The sequence below is a fragment of the Lipophrys pholis genome (assembly GCF_963383615.2).
Source record: "Lipophrys pholis genome assembly, chromosome: 6".
NCBI lineage: Eukaryota > Metazoa > Chordata > Actinopteri > Blenniiformes > Blenniidae > Lipophrys > Lipophrys pholis.
In genome coordinates this window covers 28,028,658-28,048,455 of record NC_137629.1, presented here as the reverse complement: position 1 = coordinate 28,048,455, position 19,798 = coordinate 28,028,658, and the positions used below count along the sequence as shown (strand labels likewise).

At 44.0% G+C, this 19,798-nt stretch overlaps 3 protein-coding genes across 3 annotated transcripts; 2 read left to right on the top strand and 1 right to left on the bottom strand.

Annotated features, from left to right (window-relative positions):
• Window positions 1–244: 244 nt before the first annotated feature.
• scyl1 (SCY1-like, kinase-like 1) lies at window positions 245–7,759 on the top strand. The gene is made up of 18 exons (XM_080465675.1): window positions 245–465; window positions 1,589–1,729; window positions 2,326–2,448; window positions 2,542–2,768; window positions 2,846–2,936; window positions 3,222–3,377; window positions 4,041–4,199; window positions 4,308–4,415; window positions 4,545–4,658; window positions 4,831–4,986; window positions 5,102–5,290; window positions 5,516–5,591; window positions 5,721–5,945; window positions 6,071–6,219; window positions 6,297–6,371; window positions 6,510–6,821; window positions 6,933–7,011; window positions 7,205–7,759. The coding sequence occupies exons 1-18, from the start codon at window positions 358–360 to the stop codon at window positions 7,327–7,329; spliced, it is 2,613 nt and encodes an 870-aa protein (XP_080321801.1). The 5' UTR covers window positions 245–357; the 3' UTR covers window positions 7,330–7,759.
• Window positions 7,760–9,423: 1,664 nt separating this feature from the next.
• On the bottom strand, window positions 9,424–11,889 carry LOC308111003 (phospholipase A and acyltransferase 3-like). Its single transcript, XM_080465676.1, has 5 exons — window positions 11,797–11,889; window positions 10,788–10,856; window positions 10,499–10,607; window positions 10,041–10,309; window positions 9,424–9,905 (listed from the first exon to the last, which is right to left on the bottom strand). Exons 2-5 carry the CDS (start codon window positions 10,800–10,802, stop codon window positions 9,783–9,785), a joined length of 516 nt encoding a protein of 171 aa, XP_080321802.1. The 5' UTR covers window positions 10,803–10,856; window positions 11,797–11,889; the 3' UTR covers window positions 9,424–9,782.
• Window positions 11,890–13,088: 1,199 nt separating this feature from the next.
• Window positions 13,089–18,533, top strand: ints5 (integrator complex subunit 5). Its single transcript, XM_080466070.1, has 4 exons — window positions 13,089–13,312; window positions 14,501–14,753; window positions 14,871–16,838; window positions 17,407–18,533. Exons 1-4 carry the CDS (start codon window positions 13,218–13,220, stop codon window positions 18,124–18,126), a joined length of 3,036 nt encoding a protein of 1,011 aa, XP_080322196.1. The 5' UTR covers window positions 13,089–13,217; the 3' UTR covers window positions 18,127–18,533.
• Window positions 18,534–19,798: the final 1,265 nt, after the last annotated feature.

Here is a 19,798-nt window from a genome sequence, read left to right as displayed (position 1 = left end):
GATAATAAAACAAATACAAACTTTGTTAAATTATGCTAATGTAACACAAGTAGTGTGTATGTTAAAAGAAAAATCTAAAACCTGACGGTTGACAATCATTTCAGTTACTACTTGTAGATTTTTCTTTTCCCAGATGAGATTAAGCTAGAGGAGAGTTTTATTTTGAAACCCCATAATTAAATTTGTTATTATTTCTGCATGCCTTCCACGGCGGAACCAATGTGCTCCGAGAAACATTCCCACGGACACATTTTCCAAGGGAGCCGTTCGTCTCACTGGCCTCCTCCTGTGTTTAGTTCTGCTGCTGCCGCTCTCGTGTGACTGTGTGTGTTTGATGAGGCGTGGATGTGAGGGGAGATGTGGTCCTTTTTCGCCAGGGATCCTGTCAAAGATTTCGCTTATGAAATCCTCCCAGAGAGCCAGGAGAAGTCGGGGATATGGAGTCTCCACCGGGGCAAGCGGAAGGTAAAAAGCCCCGCTAACGTTTAGCTCGCTGGGATTTGGAGGCCCGTGTCGCTTCGGCCGCCAATTAATGTCTCTTTTCCTCTTTGCTCCGGGCTTTAAACTTCGTGTCAGCGCCGCGTGTGGCTCCAGCTAAAGCTTTTCTGCCATGTCACTGCCAGTGCTGGTGTTATTTCCTGCAGTTTTTCTCTCCGCCCGGCTGAGCTCCGCTCCGTGTTTACTCCCTCCATCAGACACGTACTTCTCGCCACGTCACCTGGTTTAAAGCCTCGTTAACACCTGCAATTTGCGTCTTATTTCGAGATCACATCCAATGACGATACATCGATCCATCCTTCATTGTTGACGGGACCAAACATCCAAACCTGTCATGTCCGAGAAGCTGAAGCTGTTGACACAGTCCTGAGCCACAGGCTGATTGTTCACTTTGAATTCTTCAGTCTTCAGTAAGGTGCTAATGTTCGGTGTTAGAAATCCTTATTCCTCCTTGTTTAAGATGAACCCACAGTTTGCTTTAAAGTGATGGCAGCCCTCCACACACACTGCCTCCAATAAATAAACCTGAGTAAAATAAAAATCTGCTATGTTTAAACCGTCAACCAATAGAATAACTAGAGTCAAAGCAACTACTGGGTTGTCTTCATCTGAAAATTGATGTGACATCTATACTTTGTTTTGAATAAAAGTCACAGGAACATGATGACAATGTCAAACTTTATCGGTACAAACAACAAGTCATTCTGTCCTTGGAATTGGGCATCGGTGTAATATGAAGTTTAAATATTTTCTGTACCCCACAGATACTGTGCGTCTGTTCAGAGTCTAATCTTTTGCACTGAAACAGTTTGGACTGATAACGACGACAATTCTTCTTGTGGATGCCAGTGTTCATAAATAAAACTGAAAAAGGACACACAGTCCTGAAATCAGACTGACTTTGTGATGTTTCTCACAGTATGATCAGCAGAACATTTCTGCAGTGTATTGAAAAATATGGCCCTGGAATAAAGAACAATTTACATATTATGATTGAGCTTAAATAGAAAAAAAAACAAAAAACATTACCATTGTTTCATTATCTCATCTGAGACCTGTGTGTGATTCATCCCTCAACCTGTCTCCTCAGACCAACGGCGAACCGGTGTCCGTGTTTGTGTACGACGTGGCCCAGGGAACGGAGCTGCAGACTCAGCTAGCCAAGGCTGCGTTCAAGCGCATGAAAACCCTGCGTCATCCCAACATCCTGGCTTATGTGGACGGGTTAGAGGTATGTGAGCGATGGCCATCGGTGTAAAAGTGTCATTTGAGTTTTATGCGGCGGCTTGTTCCTTTGTGACTGTCGTGTTATTCACGATCTGTGTCTCATCTCATTTATCCTCTCTCTCCATGTTCATGGTCAGATGGAGGTGAGTTTGCATAGTTTCCATGGAGGCTTATATTTTTCGTACAGCAGTGGTAGAGATCAGTAGTAGTAGCAGAAACCGATTTCTTTTCTTAAAGTTGTAATTTTTCATTGTTTTATGTTCTAAATTATAAAACCCTGAATGTTATTCTAGTAAATGATCTAATTTTATGTTACAAATGTATTATTGAACTTGTGTGACTTGAATATCTGAGTTTGAATTAAAATCTGAAGAAAACATGGCGGTTTGTTACTATAAAAGTCATCAGTCGATTCACTAACAACTATATGTTGTATGAAAGGTAAATGGGCCTAAAATAATTGTCATAATTGGGTACCAATAGATGATCATCTGTCTGTCGAGCTACTGTGTTGATTGACGTTATGATTTCGTGTTTTACAATATGAACGATTGTGAATTGAAGTGTAACAACAGAGGAACTTGCTTGTGTTTGTTTCAGACAGAAAAGAGCCTGTACCTGGTTACAGAGCAGGTGATGCCCCTGGCAGTCCACCTGAAGGCTCAGGCAGAGAAGGGTGGCTCCGGGGAACTGGAGGTTTCCTGGGGACTGCATCAGATAGTGGTAATGGTGTATTTTTGTATTCTCTCGTACATTCAGGATATCTGCAGTATCTGTCAGCTGCCCTTGACCGCTCTGCTCTTCCTCCTTCTCCAGAAAGCGCTCAGTTTTCTTGTGAACGACTGTCACCTGCTTCACAACAACTTGGGCATTTGGGCTGTTTTTGTTGACCGAGCTGGGGAGTGGAAGCTCGGGGCCCTGGACCATGTGTGTCCAGAGCAGGGGGACCCTAGTGGGGTCGCACTCCCTACACCAAAAGCTGTTCACCCAGAAATGGAGAAATACGACCCGCCGGAGACGCCCGGTAGTGGTGGAGATAAATGGTACGTGAGGGTGGTTTGGGAAAACAAACCTTTCCTTGGTGAACTTTGCTCACGAAGTGTTTGTGGTTGTCCTGCAGGGCAGGGGAGGTGTGGCGACTCGGCTGCCTCATCTGGGAGGTGTTCAATGGGCCAGTACCTCGCACGTCCTCCCTCCGTTCACTAGGAAAGGTGCGTTTCCTCTCTAGTCCCTGTGTAGTAAAGAATGTCGACTATTAATATGCCTTGTATTTTCACTTTACTACTTAAAGTTACTTTTCAACCTTTAGTGGAAGTATAGAATATTGACAATGATAAATATTGTTTATTTCATTCAACAAAAGAGACAAAGATATCATTGCTGAGTTGACTGTGCGCAGGCAATTAAATGTGCAGTGGCTTTCAGCAACACTGAATGATTCTTTGTGATTCATCAATCCCTTTTTCACACTTCCTCTCTTGTCATCTTGCCCTCAGATCCCGAAGACGCTGGTCCCTCATTACTGCGAGCTGGTCGGGGCCAACCCTCGAGCCCGGCCGAACCCAGCTCGCTTTCTCCAGAACTGTCGAGCCCCCGGCGGATTCCTCAGCAACAGCTTTGTGGAGAGCAATCTTTTTCTGGAAGAGATCCAGGTAAAGGGGAAAGAAAGAAAGAAAGTGAAGTCACAACTTCAAGCTCTTAGCGCCAGAATAGAAACGGGTCAAGTTCTTGTCCTCTCATCCTCTCATTTATGGTTTAGTTAAGCGGTGGTGCTGCACAAAAAGGTTTTGAATCTGCCGGCTCACACGACGCTCGGTAGAGTCGAATAATTGACGAATGAATCTCTGCACAGCTTTGCGCTGTAACGATAACAAGATCATGCTTGAAAGAACAGGCTGCTGTCATCACCTGGAAAATAAAAAGAAAGCTGTTGTATTCGTCATGTGCACTATTAATGATTAATTTGATTTATAAATTGTGCAACTGTGACCCCATGTGGGCCTGTCAGAGATAACAGAGTGGTAGAAGGCCCACTGACTGTTTAACGGTCAGCTAGAAAGCATTCATTAGTGTCAGACTACAATAAAGAAGGAAAAGTATAAAATCCCCAAAAGTGTTTAATCTTTAAATGTGTCTTTTAGCAAATTACTCAAATTTAGACTTCCTATATAGTATCTTTCCAATAGCAAATGTAATAGTTTTTTGTTTTTTTTACTTTCCATCACCAAATCTTCAGTTCAAATGTTTCTACTTTAAATTATTCTGCATGTTTCTCATCCGTCACAAGCTTTCTAATTATCTCTGTCCCCCTTTAGATCAAGGAACCAGCCGAGAAGCAGCAGTTTTTCCAGGATCTGAGTGAAAACCTGGACTCGTTCCCCGAAGACTTCTGTAAACACAAGGTCCTCCCTCAGCTTCTCACCGCATTCGAGTTTGGAAACGCAGGCGCGGTGGTTCTTACGCCTCTATTTAAGGTAAACCTTTGAATAAATCACCAGAGAAATGAGGCGACAGTCTGTTTCTAAAATAAAAAATAATATGAAAACCGTCCTGATTTTCCTCTGCTGCTGTCTGTTTGGCAGGTCGGAAAGTTTCTGTCAGCAGAAGAATACCAACTGAAGATCATCCCTGTTATTGTAAAAATGTTTTCCTCGACAGACCGAGCTATGAGGATACGACTTCTGCAGCAGGTTTGTCTTCAGATTGATTTCTCTCAGCTAATTCATCTAAATGAATGGATTTATTTTTTAATTTAAAACAAAAAACATACCTTAACCAAGTTATATGATCTTTTTCTTTCTCTCTCTCTTATTGCTCAGATGGAACAGTTCATCCAGTACCTGAATGAAGCAGCAGTCAATTCTCAGATTTTCCCTCACGTTGTTCACGGCTTCACTGACACCAACCCCGCCATCAGAGAGCAGACAGTAAAGGTAGTTACCGCTTCGTACTCTTGTTAGTAGACCGGGTGCAGAAGTACTGTGTTGCTGCAGCAGATGAGTTCCTCGCTGGTAGAATCCCCACCACAGTAATTCAACATGAAGCAAACTTTGTCTGGATTATGTTATAGCTGCAACGTTTCCCCCTTCTTCTTTCTCTCTTCAGTCGATGTTGCTTCTGGCGCCCAAGCTGAACGAGCCCAACCTGAACCAGGACCTGATGCGTCACTTTGCCAGGCTGCAGGCCAGAGACGAGCAGGGCCCGATCCGGTGCAACACCACCGTCTGCCTGGGAAAGATCGCCTCCTACCTCAACGCCGGGGTAAAGCGCGCCGACTTCCCCAAGCAGAACTTCACTTCAGGACTCGATATTTCATATAGCGTCCATCTCTTAAGACGAAAGAGTCGATTAAAGAATTTGTCCCTCTCTCCCACAGACTCGACAGCGTGTTCTGATTTCTGCCTTCTCACGAGCCACTAAAGATCCTTTCCCCGCGTCCCGCTCTGCCGGTGTTCTCGGCTTCGCCGCCACACACAATTACTACAGCGTACCGGAGATTGCAGGCCGGATCCTGCCCACTCTCTGTGCCATTACTGTTGATCCAGATAAGAGCGTCAGGGACCAGGTACGTGACGGCGTTTCTCGTCGCTTTTATAGCCTTTCTTTATGTAGTTACTATATGTCTTTGCCACTGGGGCACTAAGATTATACTCAGTTTTAATAATGGGTGGTGACAATGGACATTTATAGGATCGTACGCTACCGCTGCAAGAAATACAGCCAAAAGTTTAATTATAATATATTTTTCACTGGAAATTTTGATTTGATACTATTTTTTTCTCTTTGTCAGGCATTTAAAGCCATCAAAAGTTTTCTCACCAAGCTGGAGACGGTGTCAGAAGACCCGACCAAGCTGGCTGAGATAGGTACTTAACAAAGTCTCTCTTCGACTTGTTGTTGCTTTCTTTCTGTCTCGTGCAGAGTTTCCAAGTTTTATTTAGGAGTTTTCTTGCTGATCTTCAAAAAACGTAACACTCTCTCATCTGGGCCTTCAGAAAAGGACGTGGGGTCGTGTGCTCAGCCTGCTGGAGCCTCCTCCAGCTGGACCGGCTGGGCCGTAACGGGGATGTCGTCACTGACGTCGAAGCTGATCCGTAACGCACCGGGAACAGAGGGGGGCGTAGCGGCTGAGGGGGGCGTAGCGGCTGAGGGGGGCGTAGCGGCCGAGAGCGGCGGGTCGACCAGCCCTACAAGTGCCACCGACGAAGCTCCAGCACCTGGTGGGGTTTATTATTTGAGGATTGAACAAGTAGTTTGTAAATCCTCATGCCTTTACTTTGGTCTCAAAGTATAGGAAGGAAGCATATATCGCATATAAAGCTTGACCAATTTGTTCCATCTTCAGGTCCTGAAGATAAAACTCCTCAAGCCTCTCTGACTCACCACGCAGCCTCGAGCGGAGCCAGCCAATCACAGACTCTTGAAGGGACAGACAATGACGATGAGCCTATAGGGGAGCGCTGGGAGGACGAGGAGGACTGGGGAAGCTTGGAGGTCGATTTATTCACAGATCCAGAGATCCAGAGTTGTAACATCCCATCTAATGACGCGTTGATTCATCTTGTTCTCAGGATCCCGAGAAAACCCAGACTGAGACAGACGACTGGAACACCGACTGGTCGGGAATGACTTCCACTAAAAAGAAGGCCAGTAACTAAAACGTTTCCCATGACGCAACACTGCATTTGAGATGACGCTGCTACTATTTGAGAACTGTGCAAAATAATAAAGCGAGTGTTGATTTTTTTTTTATTGTTTTTTTTCTAATTGTTTCTATCGTGCAGGCGGGCCGCTCGTCTGCTTCCATGGCAGTAAAGAAGCAGAGCTCCGATTGGAGCAGCTCGGGCTGGGACGCCGATGACAGCTGGTCTAACGACAAGGAGGGCCAGGGCCAGAGCTCTGCGGGCGAGGAGGGCTGGGGCAACGACTGGGCGGAGGAAGACCCGGACACGACGGTGACCAACAGCACGCTCCCGCTGCCCGAAGGGGTGCGGCTGGCCAGCGAGTACAACTGGGACAGCAGCAGCAGCTCGGCGAAGGCGGCCGGCCATAACGAGCTCTTCGCCAGCGTGTCGCAGAGAAACGCGGCCAACGCGGTGAGGACAGAAATCCAGACGGATTGAAGTGATAATGATTCGATGTGAATTGAGCAGATGAGCCACGTCAAAGAGGAATCGCTGCTTGATGGCGTTTTGTCCCCGTTTCAGGCGGGGGACGGCTGGAGTGCAGAGGCGACAGCCGACTGGGGAGCCGAGGAGAGCTGGGAGTCAGTTGAAGGAAGTCAGAGTAAGTCTGTCGGCAGGTGATCAGAAACTCGAGCATTTTTATCTTTTCAGCTTGTTTTCTGTCAGGGATCATTAAGGTTGTATGACACAGGATACTACTCAGGTTTTGACTAAATATAATATAAACCCACAAAGGTCAATTCACAATTTTTTTTTTTATCATTTTAAGTCCAATCCTGTATGTCGTTTCTCAGGCCTCAGCAAGGCAGAGCTCTCCAAAAAGAAACGGGAGGAGAGGAGGAAAGAGCTAGAAGCAAAGCGAGCCGAGCGTAAGGCTGCCAAAGGCCCTCTCAAACTGGGCGCACGCAAGCTGGACTGAGGCTGGAGGTGGAGCGCGCGAGACGAGACGAGACGAGACGAGACTGGACGGAGCAGCTCCAGGAGGTTGAAGATACGAGTAAAGGGACCAAACAGACAAAAGGAGACGCTTGTCTTAATCAGAGCAAACGGAGAGGTCGGATCGACTACCGAGCAGCACACCTTTCAACAGCTCCTGAGCCGGAATGAGGGAAAATCATTCGTTTTTTTTTTGTTGTTTTTTTTAAATATCATGTTGTTGTAAAGTAAATGTACATAACTCACGCATCCTCATCTTAAAAGACGTAACACTTTTTTAAGGAGAATATATATATAAATTATAGGATATCTGATGTATTAAGATGCTGGATGTTTTCAGTACAGTATGCAGACACGCGCAAGGTGGATACGGACGTTTTTAGTGTAGCTCTCACAAACAAATCCAAGGCTTCAAAAAGAGAAAAAAAAAAAAAAAAAAAAGAATCAGTCCATGCATGCACTTGTGTCGTCGCGTGGCTTCACGGAAAGAAAAGACAAATGTGTTGACTTTGCTTTGCACACGTGCACATACGTCACCGTATTTTACCGAGCTGGCCTGAAAGCGGACACATTTGACTGAAGGTGGGGAGGCTCCCAGTTCCAGACAGGAAGTTACCAAAAACTGGTTTCAAGAAAAATTCTGTTTACACGCCCTTCTCTGCCCCCACCCCCCCTACCAAGGTTGTAGAGGTGGAAGAAATCAAAGAAGTTTCACACGTTTAACCAGGCATAGCTCTCTTAGAATCCGGGGTGTGGTATGAGAAAGGTAAGTTTACCTTCAATGGTTTTTTTTTTTTTTTTTTTTAGACCATATTTAGTGATCGGTCGGGACAGGAAATATCCCCTTCGTTTTTATTTGTGCCTTTTCCAAAATGCAGATCAGCTCCATGGGATCACATTAAAAAAAACGACTCAAAACCTGAACAGAAATGTTCAAAAGTGGACCTGAATGGATGAAACGGTGTGAGGCGGTCGGGTCAAGCTTGTGCAAGAAGCTTTGCTGCATCAGTCCTGAAGGCAGCTTGGCGCGTTGTTTTACACAGAATCCAACTTATGTAGTAGCATGTGAACTATTCGGAAATAATAAAAAAAAATAAAAAATTTGAACAGAGGTTTCTTTCTCTTCCTTTTTTTTTAGTCTGATGTAAGAAAAGAGTGCATACACAGAAATAAGAGTAGAAAATAAATATTAAATTAATTTCACGTAAAAATATTAAGACATATTTGAGAAGTTTTTCTATAGAAAATATACATTTTGTATTTCTTTAAACTCTAAGTTGTTTTCCAATAATTTTTTTTTAATTGAACATAATTGTCATAAATATGTTGTTGCGAAACAGGAAAAGTAGAATATTCATTGAAGCAAGGTTTCATCATATATCTTAACTATATTTTCAGTTTCTTTTCATAAGTTGTCCAAGTAAAATAAGTGTTGAATAAAACACCTAAACGTACATGTCACAAGTTCATCACAGGACAAACACACATTAGTTATCAATTACCTCAAATATCACAATAGAGTATGTAGAGAAAAATCTTGATGTGGGAAATGTTCACAACTGATTCAACCAAGAGAAATCAAGTCCGACCACATTTCTAAATAGTGATGAAAGCGGATCAGCCGGTGTTGCTGTGACAACAGTAGAAATATTAATATAGCAGCTGGTGTGACGTCTGCGTGTTGTTATTTCTTCAAACTGGAGTCACTTCATAACAACTCATGAGCAAACAGTGATTCCATGGTGAATGAAAAGATGGAAAATGATCTAAATGGACTCCAAACATTTCCAGAAACTGTCGCTGCCCACTTGTCATCACAATACGGCTTTTAGGGAGTGTACCTCGCAGATTCTTTTGTCTATTCTTGTTGTTGTGGAGCGGCTCACAGAACACACACTTTCTTTCTTGCTATTAGTTCTGCAGCCAGTGTGATGAAAGCCAAACACAGAGCGCCCACACACGACACAACTAATGGATTAAACCTCAAAACCGATCTTGTCCTTCGTGCACCTGGGCATCACGTCTCCTTAACTATTTGACAGCTGACCCAAAGTGCTGTACATAAATAGGCATAACATTTCATACTGATATTCTTTATTTCAAACATGCTTTCACTTCACATTCCAGTGAGCAGTACAAACAAACAACACACACAAATTATGTATATTGGCTTGTTAAGAACTGTTAATTCGCATCTCACGTATTGATCCTTTGAGCTATTTGATTAAAAATGTATATAAAAATTTGATAGGTATCAGTATTTGTTGAAAAGCAACTTTTTGTGCTCTGAAATTAGAAAAACACTTCGTCCCAAATCAGACTGCTTAAAGACACAGGTGAAGGTTTGTGCAGATGTTAGTGAATTATGTAGGCAGTGTGATCGGAGACACTTTGCTGATGATCCGGTAATCAGAGGAGGTGACCCTGGGCTCGGTATCACTGTGTGCTTTTGTCTTCTCTCTTTTTGCCTCCGAACAGGATGCCGGCCAGAGCCACGACGCCTAATCCGACCACCGTCGCCATGCCTGCGGCCATGGCCACTTCTCCTGCTTTATTCACCTGTGCGGAGGGACGGGGTGTGTTTCAGTCATTCTGCATTATACAGACAAGCTGTGTCCAACATAAGAGACCACTTCAAGAATTTTAGTGTCAAAGTCCCCCACCCACCCCCACCACCACCAAGTTGAAACTTACCTGCCGGGACTCTGCCTTGCCGTAGCGCAGCTCGTTGACGAAATGCTCACAATTGCCCCTGAAGACGCAGTAGGGCAGCTCCTCGCCCACCAGAGCGCAGGCCTCCTTCACGATGACCTCCGCCGGCCGGGGTTTGTAGTCGCCGTCCAGGATGTTGTTGATTTTCCACTGGTTGGTTCCCACCACGTCCCACAGCTGCTCTTTCTTCACAAAGGCCCTCTCAGTCAGAACAGACATCAAACTGCTGGAACTGGCATCCGCCACCTCAGCTGGGGACAAATATGAAAAACAAAATGCTTTTTATATATATATATATATATATTCAGGAAATATTGAGGGATATTTTTTTCTTTTTTGAGCTGTTTTTAGATGACAAATGATTGTTTGTGTGTCTGTCAATATGGGCTGTGAGACAGAATAAAAGGCCTTTTGTTCCACACTTTGGATTTGGGACTCACATGGTGGCGCCAAGTGAACAACGTAGCCATCGCCGACGTACACAGCCCAGTGCTGATAGGTGCCGCGAAAGATCTCAATCAGGTCCCCGAGCTTTGGTTTCTCATCGTACTTGGATTGAAAGACAAGACAGGCCGTTTGACTATTCTTACAGCTTCTTCAGCCGACTCAGACCATCTGACATCGACAAGGACAAGACTGTTGATTGTGACCAATTACAGCTCCGATGAGGCACAAGCAGATCAATAAAACAACAAGATTATAAGACGACTGAGATCGAGATCTGCTCACCAGTGTCGGGGCCATGTTTGTCTATGTCCGGTAAACTTTGTATTGGATGGACCCGGTGGCTTTCAGCCCCTGCAAAAAAATAAAACATTAACACACAACATGAGTTTATCTTTCAACATAATATGTTTGTCAGTTCAAAAAACTAACCAACCTAACAAAGTCTGAACTTTTTAACAGTGACTAGGACCAGTCAGAGAAGTTCTGCTTCGGCTTTTCAAGCCCTCACAGTGAAAACATCTCAGTTCGAATCGTGATCCAGAGCTGGAGTTTGAATGTTCTACCTGAGCATGGTAGCCTCAGCTTCTTCTGAAAATGTCAGTAAGTGTAACTGTTTGCATGTGCGATCGATGACGAGCTTGTGACCAAAATACAGGGGTTATTTTGACATCGCTCCACAAAGGATGAAAAGGATAGTAAAATTAAGTAACATTAAGTTAAACGTACAGGGTTACAGTCTTATTGCCACTGATCCCATCATTATTGCCACACCTGTTATATAACACCTACACTGACAATGTTGGTCCAGTTGAATAAATAACAAACTGCATGCGTGTGTGTTTCTGTGTTAAAAGTGCTCAAACACAACGATCAGAGTTGCTTTAATGCAGAAATGTAGATAAGATCAGACCAATGGTACATAGAATATCTGTCGGTACAGTTTCACATTGACGCACTTTAGAAAAACGTTTCCAGCTGATCAAATGTTTGCGAACAATTTAATGTAAAAAATAAAAAATAAATAAAAAATAAAAAAACATCAAATCAAACGTGGGTCGTATATATCATGAGCTGTTCATATTTCGAGTCGGTAAATGTTCTCGTTGAAGGACACGAGTTATATAAAGCCAGGGAAAGTAAAAGCAGAAGCATCTGTGAGCGGAGCGGTTAGCTGTTAGCTCTTTAAACGTTTAAAACTCCGCGGCAGCGACACACGAGCCTCGTCTTGTCTTTCCCACCGCGGCTCGTACAGGTTCACCGTCTTGGTTTTTTTTTTTTTTCTCCGTCTTACCTTGAACGTCGTTATTTCTTCCACTGACAGGATCAGACGTCAGTAACTGAACGTGGCTGGAGATCAGCTGGGAGAGATCAGCGGTGACGTCACAGCACCCGCACCATGACGCGCCAACAATAACAGCAACCACAGTCGTTCGTGGCGAGGCGCCAAGGAGACTATCCTATCAATTGAATTTAATATTTTTAAATTTTTAAATTTAATATTTTTTACTTTATTTATAATTCTGCCGTTTTTTCTGCAGGTAACTAGTCCCGCAACGGAAAGTAGTAATAAGTGAAAAAGTAATCATCATATTATGCTTACAAAAATAAGGACATTCACAAATGTAGGTTGGCAAATGTAAACCCAAATTTTTGTTAATTTCCCGATTGAAATCGTAGAACATTGGAACATTAAATAACACAAACACACGCAAAAAAGATTAAAATTGTTAAAATATAGAAAAAAAACTTTTCCAAAAAGACCAATGAACTCTTTACTCCTGTTGGGTCTTTTGTATTTCACTTATCTTGTTTACTTTCAAAGTATTTATGTCTTATGTCTCTTTATGTCATTTGTTTCTTTGTTTATATTTAAAAGCTTCACAACCCTCACACGACATAGATGTTAAGGTTGAATTGTTATCATCATTGTTATCACTTGTCTGTCGAACTCATTTGATTATGTTGTGTTCTGCTTGATTGAAAAAATAAAATCTACTTAAATGGATTTCACTTTAATCATATACACACACATACAATCTAAAAAAAAAAAAAATTAATATTTATATATAGAATTAGACCTTGATGTTTTGCACTTTAAATGATGTTAATAGAATTTATATTTTTATGCTGTGTTAAAATGTAACAAGGCAAGGGAAAGATATGAAGGGGAAGAAAAGGGGACGGCCTTCATCTGACGTTATTTTCACAGTTAAAAATTTGTTTATACATTAATGTTACTGTTGTTACTGGGTTTAATGCTTCTCATTCTTACTCATATTCCTTTGCTACTCTTTCCTGTCTACTTGATGAAAAAAAAATCTCGATTTTCGACTTTTTCTGAAATGCATAAAGGTTGGTGGGGTTTTTTTTAGCCTCCGACTTTTTTTTTTCTTCAGTGGTTCTAATACTCTTCCGTATTTCCGCATAGTGGGACACACCAAGGATTATCTTACATTTTCAAATAGGTGTAAAAAATGTTTGAAAGAAAGAAAGGCATAATATAATCTTGGCCGCTTGGTGTCGCCAGTGAAGTTAATCAGTCCGTGTCGGTCCGTCTTTCACTGTCGGAGAAGAAGCCTGGTTTCCGGTGTCGGGGCGCAATTCGTTGTGTTCCGGCTGAAATTTGACAGAGGAAGATAAGGAACAAAAAGCTGTCCTGCTCGTTAAGGCCGAAGCCCCGCGGCCGAGAGGAGGATTGGATGTGACGCTTTGATGCTCAGCGACCAAACAATGTCTGTGGTTTTTGACGGGACGCCGCTGAAGGCGATGCAGAGCTCGCACAGTGTGACCCAGCAGACTGCCCTGAGGTGAGGAGGAAGAGGAGGAGGAAGATGATGATGATGAGGAGGAGGAGGAGGAGGAGGACACTCACAGAGCGGCTACTTTCTCAACACTTCAACTTTACCATTTCACCAAAATGAGGAATAACAGCGTGCATGTCCATAGCTGTTACTACGCTGTTATTATTAAAAGTTTCTGCCATAAACTGTGAGGTCAGACGGTAAAATGACCTCTGACCTAAAGCTCATCCCTTAAATGTTTCCCTATTTTCTTTTTTGTCTTCCCGCATAATACCTAAATATATATATATATAAAAAAAAAAGAACAAAACACTTGATGAATTTTGTTGCTTTACATAATATTTTTAACTGCAGTTTGTCAATTTGTGGATACTTTCTATCTGAAGTCAAACTCAACATTTTATTTTATTGGAGCAAGAATTAGTCGGCAGCTTTAAGAACATTTTTGAAAAGAAAAACGACAGAAATCACTTACATTATCGACTTTCATCTCCTCTAGATATCTTTTAAAAGTGATAATACATTTTATATATTGCTGCTTTTCAGGACACCCAAGGTCACTGTACATGATGGACATGCTAAAATACACAAGTAGAAACATTGGAGTTGCAGTAGACCAACATTGCTTAATATGAATCAGATTGTTTAAAAAGAAAAGTTTGAAGGTGGGATTTGAAACTTGGATTATGTGCTTGAGCACACATTTCACTTTGGTCTTTCTGAAGTCTGGGAAATACTGAAATCATTTTAAAAACGTCTTTTGATTTCTTTTTCCATATTGAATAGTTGTGACAGTGAATACATTGATAATTACATCATATTGTGATACAGAACTGCATGTCTGTTTGCATTTTAGATGTTTTATGATATTGTGAAAGTGTTGTGGTTTGTGGCGCATATCTGCATTGCTAATGATTTTTCAACAACTGTGTAAACGTGGAATGGTTTCTAGTGCACTGTCAAAATGTTGGATTACCTTTATCCATGTCACCCCACTCTGAAGCAGGAATAGGAATTATACAAGCTCATTTGCATACTGCGAAAAGAATAGCCAATTGGTATATTATCCATTAGTTGTTTTTTTAAACTCATTAGAACATTTTAACTAAAACAATTTATAAAACTGCAAACTAGAGAAAACTGAATGTATTCTGACATCTGTCCTTCCTCTCTCTCCTCATCTTCCTCCTTCAGCACCCAGGAATTGTCCCAAGAGATCAAGTCCTTCATCAGTGGTGTTGATGCTGTTCAGGGCCGGAAGCTCAGCGTCCGGGAGCATGCCCGCTGTGCTGTGCGGCTGCTGCGCTCGGTCCCAGCATGCCGAGGGGCGGTGCTGGAGCATCTGAGGGGCGTCTATGATGAGCACGTCTCCGCCTTTCTGCATAACCTGGAAACAGAGGGCAGTGCCAGCTCGGGGGTGAACTCCAGCCTGGAGGACATCATACAGGTATGCCTTTTTTATGATAAATCCTTGATGCTCTTATTAATCACCAAATGAAATGAACGACCAGTTTTACTTCGTTTTCTTTTGTAAATTGGTCCGATCATTCCTCTTTGTGTGCAGGAAGTTCATGGCGTGCTGTCAGAGTTCATCCGCCTCAACCCTCGAGCCTGGGCCCCTCTTGTGTCAGCCTGGGCTGTGGACTTACTGGGCCAGCTGAGCACCAAACACGCCGGGCGCCGGGTGGCACCCCACTCCTCTAGTTTGAATGAGCTGCTGCAGCTCTGGATGTCCTGTGCTGCCACCCGGTCACTCATGGAAGCCTATTCCCAGTGTTTGGCTGCCATGTTGGCCTGGTGCCCTGATGCATGCGTGGACGCTCTGTTGGACACCTCAGTTCAGCATTCCCCTCATTTTGACTGGGTCGTGGCTCACATTGGGTCAGCCTTCCCGGGTACCATCATAAGCAGAGTGCTGGCCTGTGGACTAAAGGATTTCTGCTCCCATGGGGCTAAGGAGCTGGCTATAGGTGTGGATAAAGGCAGCAGAGTGCCAAAAATTGGCTCAGTGGTGGGAATCCTTGGCCATCTGGCATTACACCACTCAGACAGCATCAGGAAGGAGCTGCTCAGGATGTTTCAGGAGAGTCTGAGTCCTTCAAGCCTTCTGTCTCCCACTTCTTCCTCAACGTCTTGGGAAAGTTCTCCTCAACTTCGCCGTGCTGTTGTACCTTTTCTGCTGCAACTAGCCGCAATGTCCCCAAATCTCTTTGGTGCCGTCATAGCAGAGCTTGTGGAGCTGTTACGTCCACCTGTCCTACTCCAGCTGCAAGCTCTGCTGCAGGCCCTCCCCAGAGAGGATTTGGAGAACATGCTGGGTCTGGCTGTCCACCTTATCAGCCAGAGCCCATCAGGAGGGGCCAGAGTCCTCCGATTTCTGGCCGACACTGCAACTCCAGCTTCAGTCATCATCTCTGGCCCAACACCATCACTACACGAACGAATCAGAGAATGTTGCGACCGCCTCCTCCAGCTGCTGCTTTTACATCTACACAAACTAGTTTTCAATCGCTCTGATGCAACTGAAGTCAGTTCCCACCACTCGAACCCATCTCAGGCCCAGAGGGTCATTCCCTTCCTGGACGAGTTGCAGTCTCACGTGGGTCAGCTGTGTGCAGAGACGCTGCGACTAGAGAGGAAGCGTCACCTCTGGCTACACCAGCTCCTGTGCCTGCTGTCAGTGTACGGGGGTCCAAGCGTGGCTACAGAGGCCCTCTGTCAGCTCCTCACTCAAGCCCGCAACCCAGAAGAGTTGGCTCTGGCCTGGCAGCTGCACACCACTCTCTCCTCTTGCATGGCGGGACTGATTCCTTCTGCTGTGTCTCGCTGCGTGGCCCAAATTCACACGCACACTCTGGGCCCCCGGCAGCTGAGGCAGCTGCTGCTCAACCTGGCCGCAGCCATCCAGAGCCAGGACGAGGAGAGGAGGGGAGCAGCAGCCACTCAGTCTTCCATGGCCATCCAGATGGGCTCAGCCGTTTCAGGACACCTCCATGACTTTGGCCCACTCCTGCTCCATGGCGACCCCACTGTTTCTCATGCAGCAGTGTACCTCCTGTCCTGTAGCCCACTCCCCCGCGCCTCCCCCCCGGCACACCTGCTCCTGCTCTCTCGTGCTGCTGTCACTCATTTCTTTCTGGCGCTGCGGAGAAGGGGAGAGGCAGGGAAGGTGGGCAGAGATGTGGGGCAGGCTGGTGAGGCTGTGAACTGCTCAGTGCTGCTCCTGTCCCGTTTTGCAGCATATTCTCCTTTAACTCTCAAGGCGGTGCTTCAGCAAATGGTAGAGGGCGCTCTGCATAAAGGCAATGCCGACCTGTTTGGGGGACAGATCGCAGACATGTCTGGCGCCCCTTTGGCTTCCCCGTCTGTGTCTCCTGACCTGGGCGCCTCCCTATTGGATATCAACTGCCGGTTTGGTACGACTGTTAACTTCTCTGGCAGCGTCTGGTCTGTGTTCCACGCAGGGGTGATAGGAAAGGGACTGAAGGTTCGCACTGCCGCACATCTTCTGGACCCATCTGGGGTCATCCAGGTCAGTTACAGAAACTTTCACTTTAGTATCATATTTACCCAAGTAGATTTGCTTTATATATAATGTGGAATGTAACAATTATCCCTTCGTATGACTATCGCCACTATAGATAATCTTATATTTTGTAAGAAATATAGTTATGGTTAAACATCAGGTAGTGGTTTGAGGTTTTGTTTGTTTCTGTTACTAAAATTAGAAGGGTTTTTTTTGTGGGTTTTTTTTAAACAGAAGGTAAGGGATCAACATTTCATGTCTTCCATACAAAAAACGACCCCTCCCCCCCATTCAAATAATGTCAGTTTCATTCATTTCATCAAGTTCTGAGAGACAAGAAAGAGCTTAAAAAAAAACTGCAGGCCTTTACATAGTGTTTTATTTCACAATCACAATGTGTTTGCATGACTTTTGTTTTCGAGTTAAGGTTTAATGGTGCAACTTGTAGCTGCACCCTGCCTGTTAAAGGAACTAACATTTAAATTGAATTGTCTTTTTTTTTTAATTCAAAATTGTCCATTAGGTTGTGTTTGTTTTGCAGAAGAAAATGCAATAATTGTTCTTCTGTCCACAGAACATCCAGACCCTCATGACCGTCGTCGTCCAGTGTTGCAGCTCCTCCGGTCTTAACGGGTCAATCAATGGCTCGCTGTCGTCTTCTGGTCCAGATGAGCCGCCCCCCATTAACGCAGAGGCGGCAAAAGTCATCGCCGTCACCCTTGTGGAAAACGTCTGCCCAGATGTGGCCAATGGAGAGCTGTCCTGGCCTCCTGAGGAACACGCCCGCACCACCGTGGAGCGAGACATCCACATTCGCCGATGCTTCGAGGCCCACCCCGTGCTCTTCTCTCTCCTGCAGGTTGTGGCTGCAGGACGCCCGGCACTCTGCTACTGCTCGGCTGTGCTCAGAGGCCTCCTCGCCACTCTGCTCGCCCACTGGGAGGCGTCCCGCGGCGTGTCATCCACAGACTCCCTGTGGCACCTTCAGGCTTCCTGCCTTCTTGTGTCCTGCATGGGAGAGGGCCAGCTCCTGCCACCGGTTCTGGCTAATGTTCATGAAGCTTTTCCTCACCTCACTCCCTTTGAGGTGAGGCTCCTGCTTCTGGCCGTTTGGGAGTATGTGAGGGGCAACGGACCCATGCCTCAGAAGTTTGTCTTCAGCTCGGAGAAAGGCCAGTTCTGCAGGGATTTTTCGCGTGACGGTGACGTGGCGAGATACGTTGCACCGATTCACAGTGTCCTCCACAAAAACATTGATAGACTGGGACACCTCTGCTGGCGGTTCCAACTCTGAAAGGTTGTGGGACATAAACTCAAAAGGACAGCAGGAAATAAGACTTTGTAAAATAGGGAATACATTTCTGTGAGTAGTTGTTGTGACTACTACAGTTTCATACAAGTAGAGCTACGCGAATGTGTAGGTGTGTTCTTATGTACTGCATTTTTAGATTGGACATGTACCACATGTCTATACTGTGCTAATATATCAATTCCTCGACACAAAAATGATGCTGAATGCGTCCATTTGGGTCAAGAACACAACCTAGCCTTGCTAAAGTATTCCTATGTTTTTTAGTATAATTTTCATGTCATTCGTGTTCTTAAATTGTGGCTTTTTGCTGCGCATTCTGTTTGTATGTTAACAAATTGCTTTGTTTAAACCACTTCACAAAAATAAATTTGGTTCTAAATCGTGACTTGTATCTTTTTGTTTCCATTTCTTTGTGTTACTGTATTAATTGCAAATTAAGACAGAATGCAACCTAAATAGAATACACATCTTTCCTAGAATATAACCATATCCATAATTAGAGATTGTGACATTTGATGAAAAGTACTGGCTTGTTTTAAATGTGATTGCAGCAAGTTGGATGGGGTCTTGTTTATCATCCACTCTTCTTTTAAAGGTAAACATCTTGGCAGTGAGACCAGTTGCCGGGGTTTTGGCAAATGTCCAATTATTGTGTGATCATCAACTGGCTTTTCAGTTTAATTATGAGTCAGATGTTTGTTTTCTGTTTGTGAAATCTGCACTGCAGGCAGTTCAGCATCCACACTCGTCATGCTGTTTTGATATCTGCATTCTGCGGTTCAGCATTGTCTTACTGAAATAGACAAGGCCTTCCTTGCAAAATTCCTCCAGATGGAGGCTTATGTTGCTCTAAAAGTTTAATGTTCTTTTCAGTATTGATGGTGCCTTTCAAGATATGTAAGCTGCTCACTCCATAGGCCCAAATGCAACCCCGTCAAAGCTACAGGCTTTTAAAGTGTGCATCTCCTCTTTGGTTTGGACAACACAGTGCTCATGATTTCTATGAATCACAAAGAAGTTTTGCATTTTGCCTCAAAATATTTTAACAACCACTGGCTCAGAGAGGCTGGTGGTATTTTTGGAAAGTGTCCACATATACTTATTTGATGATACAGCTTCCGCTTGCATTTGTGGAGGGTAAGGTGAACTGTGCCCACAGAAAGTGTTCCTGAACCCATGCAGAGCTATCCAGGAGAAAATCAGGCCTGTTTTTAATGTGATGCCACCTGAAGGCTGGTCGATCATGACCATCCAGGTTTTAAAGTTTCACATTGCATTTTTTTATTATGGTTCTAAAATGTTTAAACGTTCTGTTTACTGTAAACTGATACCTCTTTGTTTTCTGGATGTATTAGCACTATTATACACTGTAGATGGTGGGATCACCAAAGTCCTCAAAGTTTTTGGATATAGTTTGTCAAAGATGATGAACCTCTGTCGTTCTATCAACCTGAGATGTTTCACTTCTCTGAAGTATTCCTTCTGCAACTTGTCCATTTACTGACCTTGTGCAAGTTCAATTCATTTTTAGTCAAATCCTCCTCCAGTTGTTTTTGATTAGTCATTTACTTTTTCACCAACTGCTTTTCCAAACTTTCTGAGATATGTTTTGCCATTGTATTCAAAATGAACAACTATTTTTTTATGGAATTAG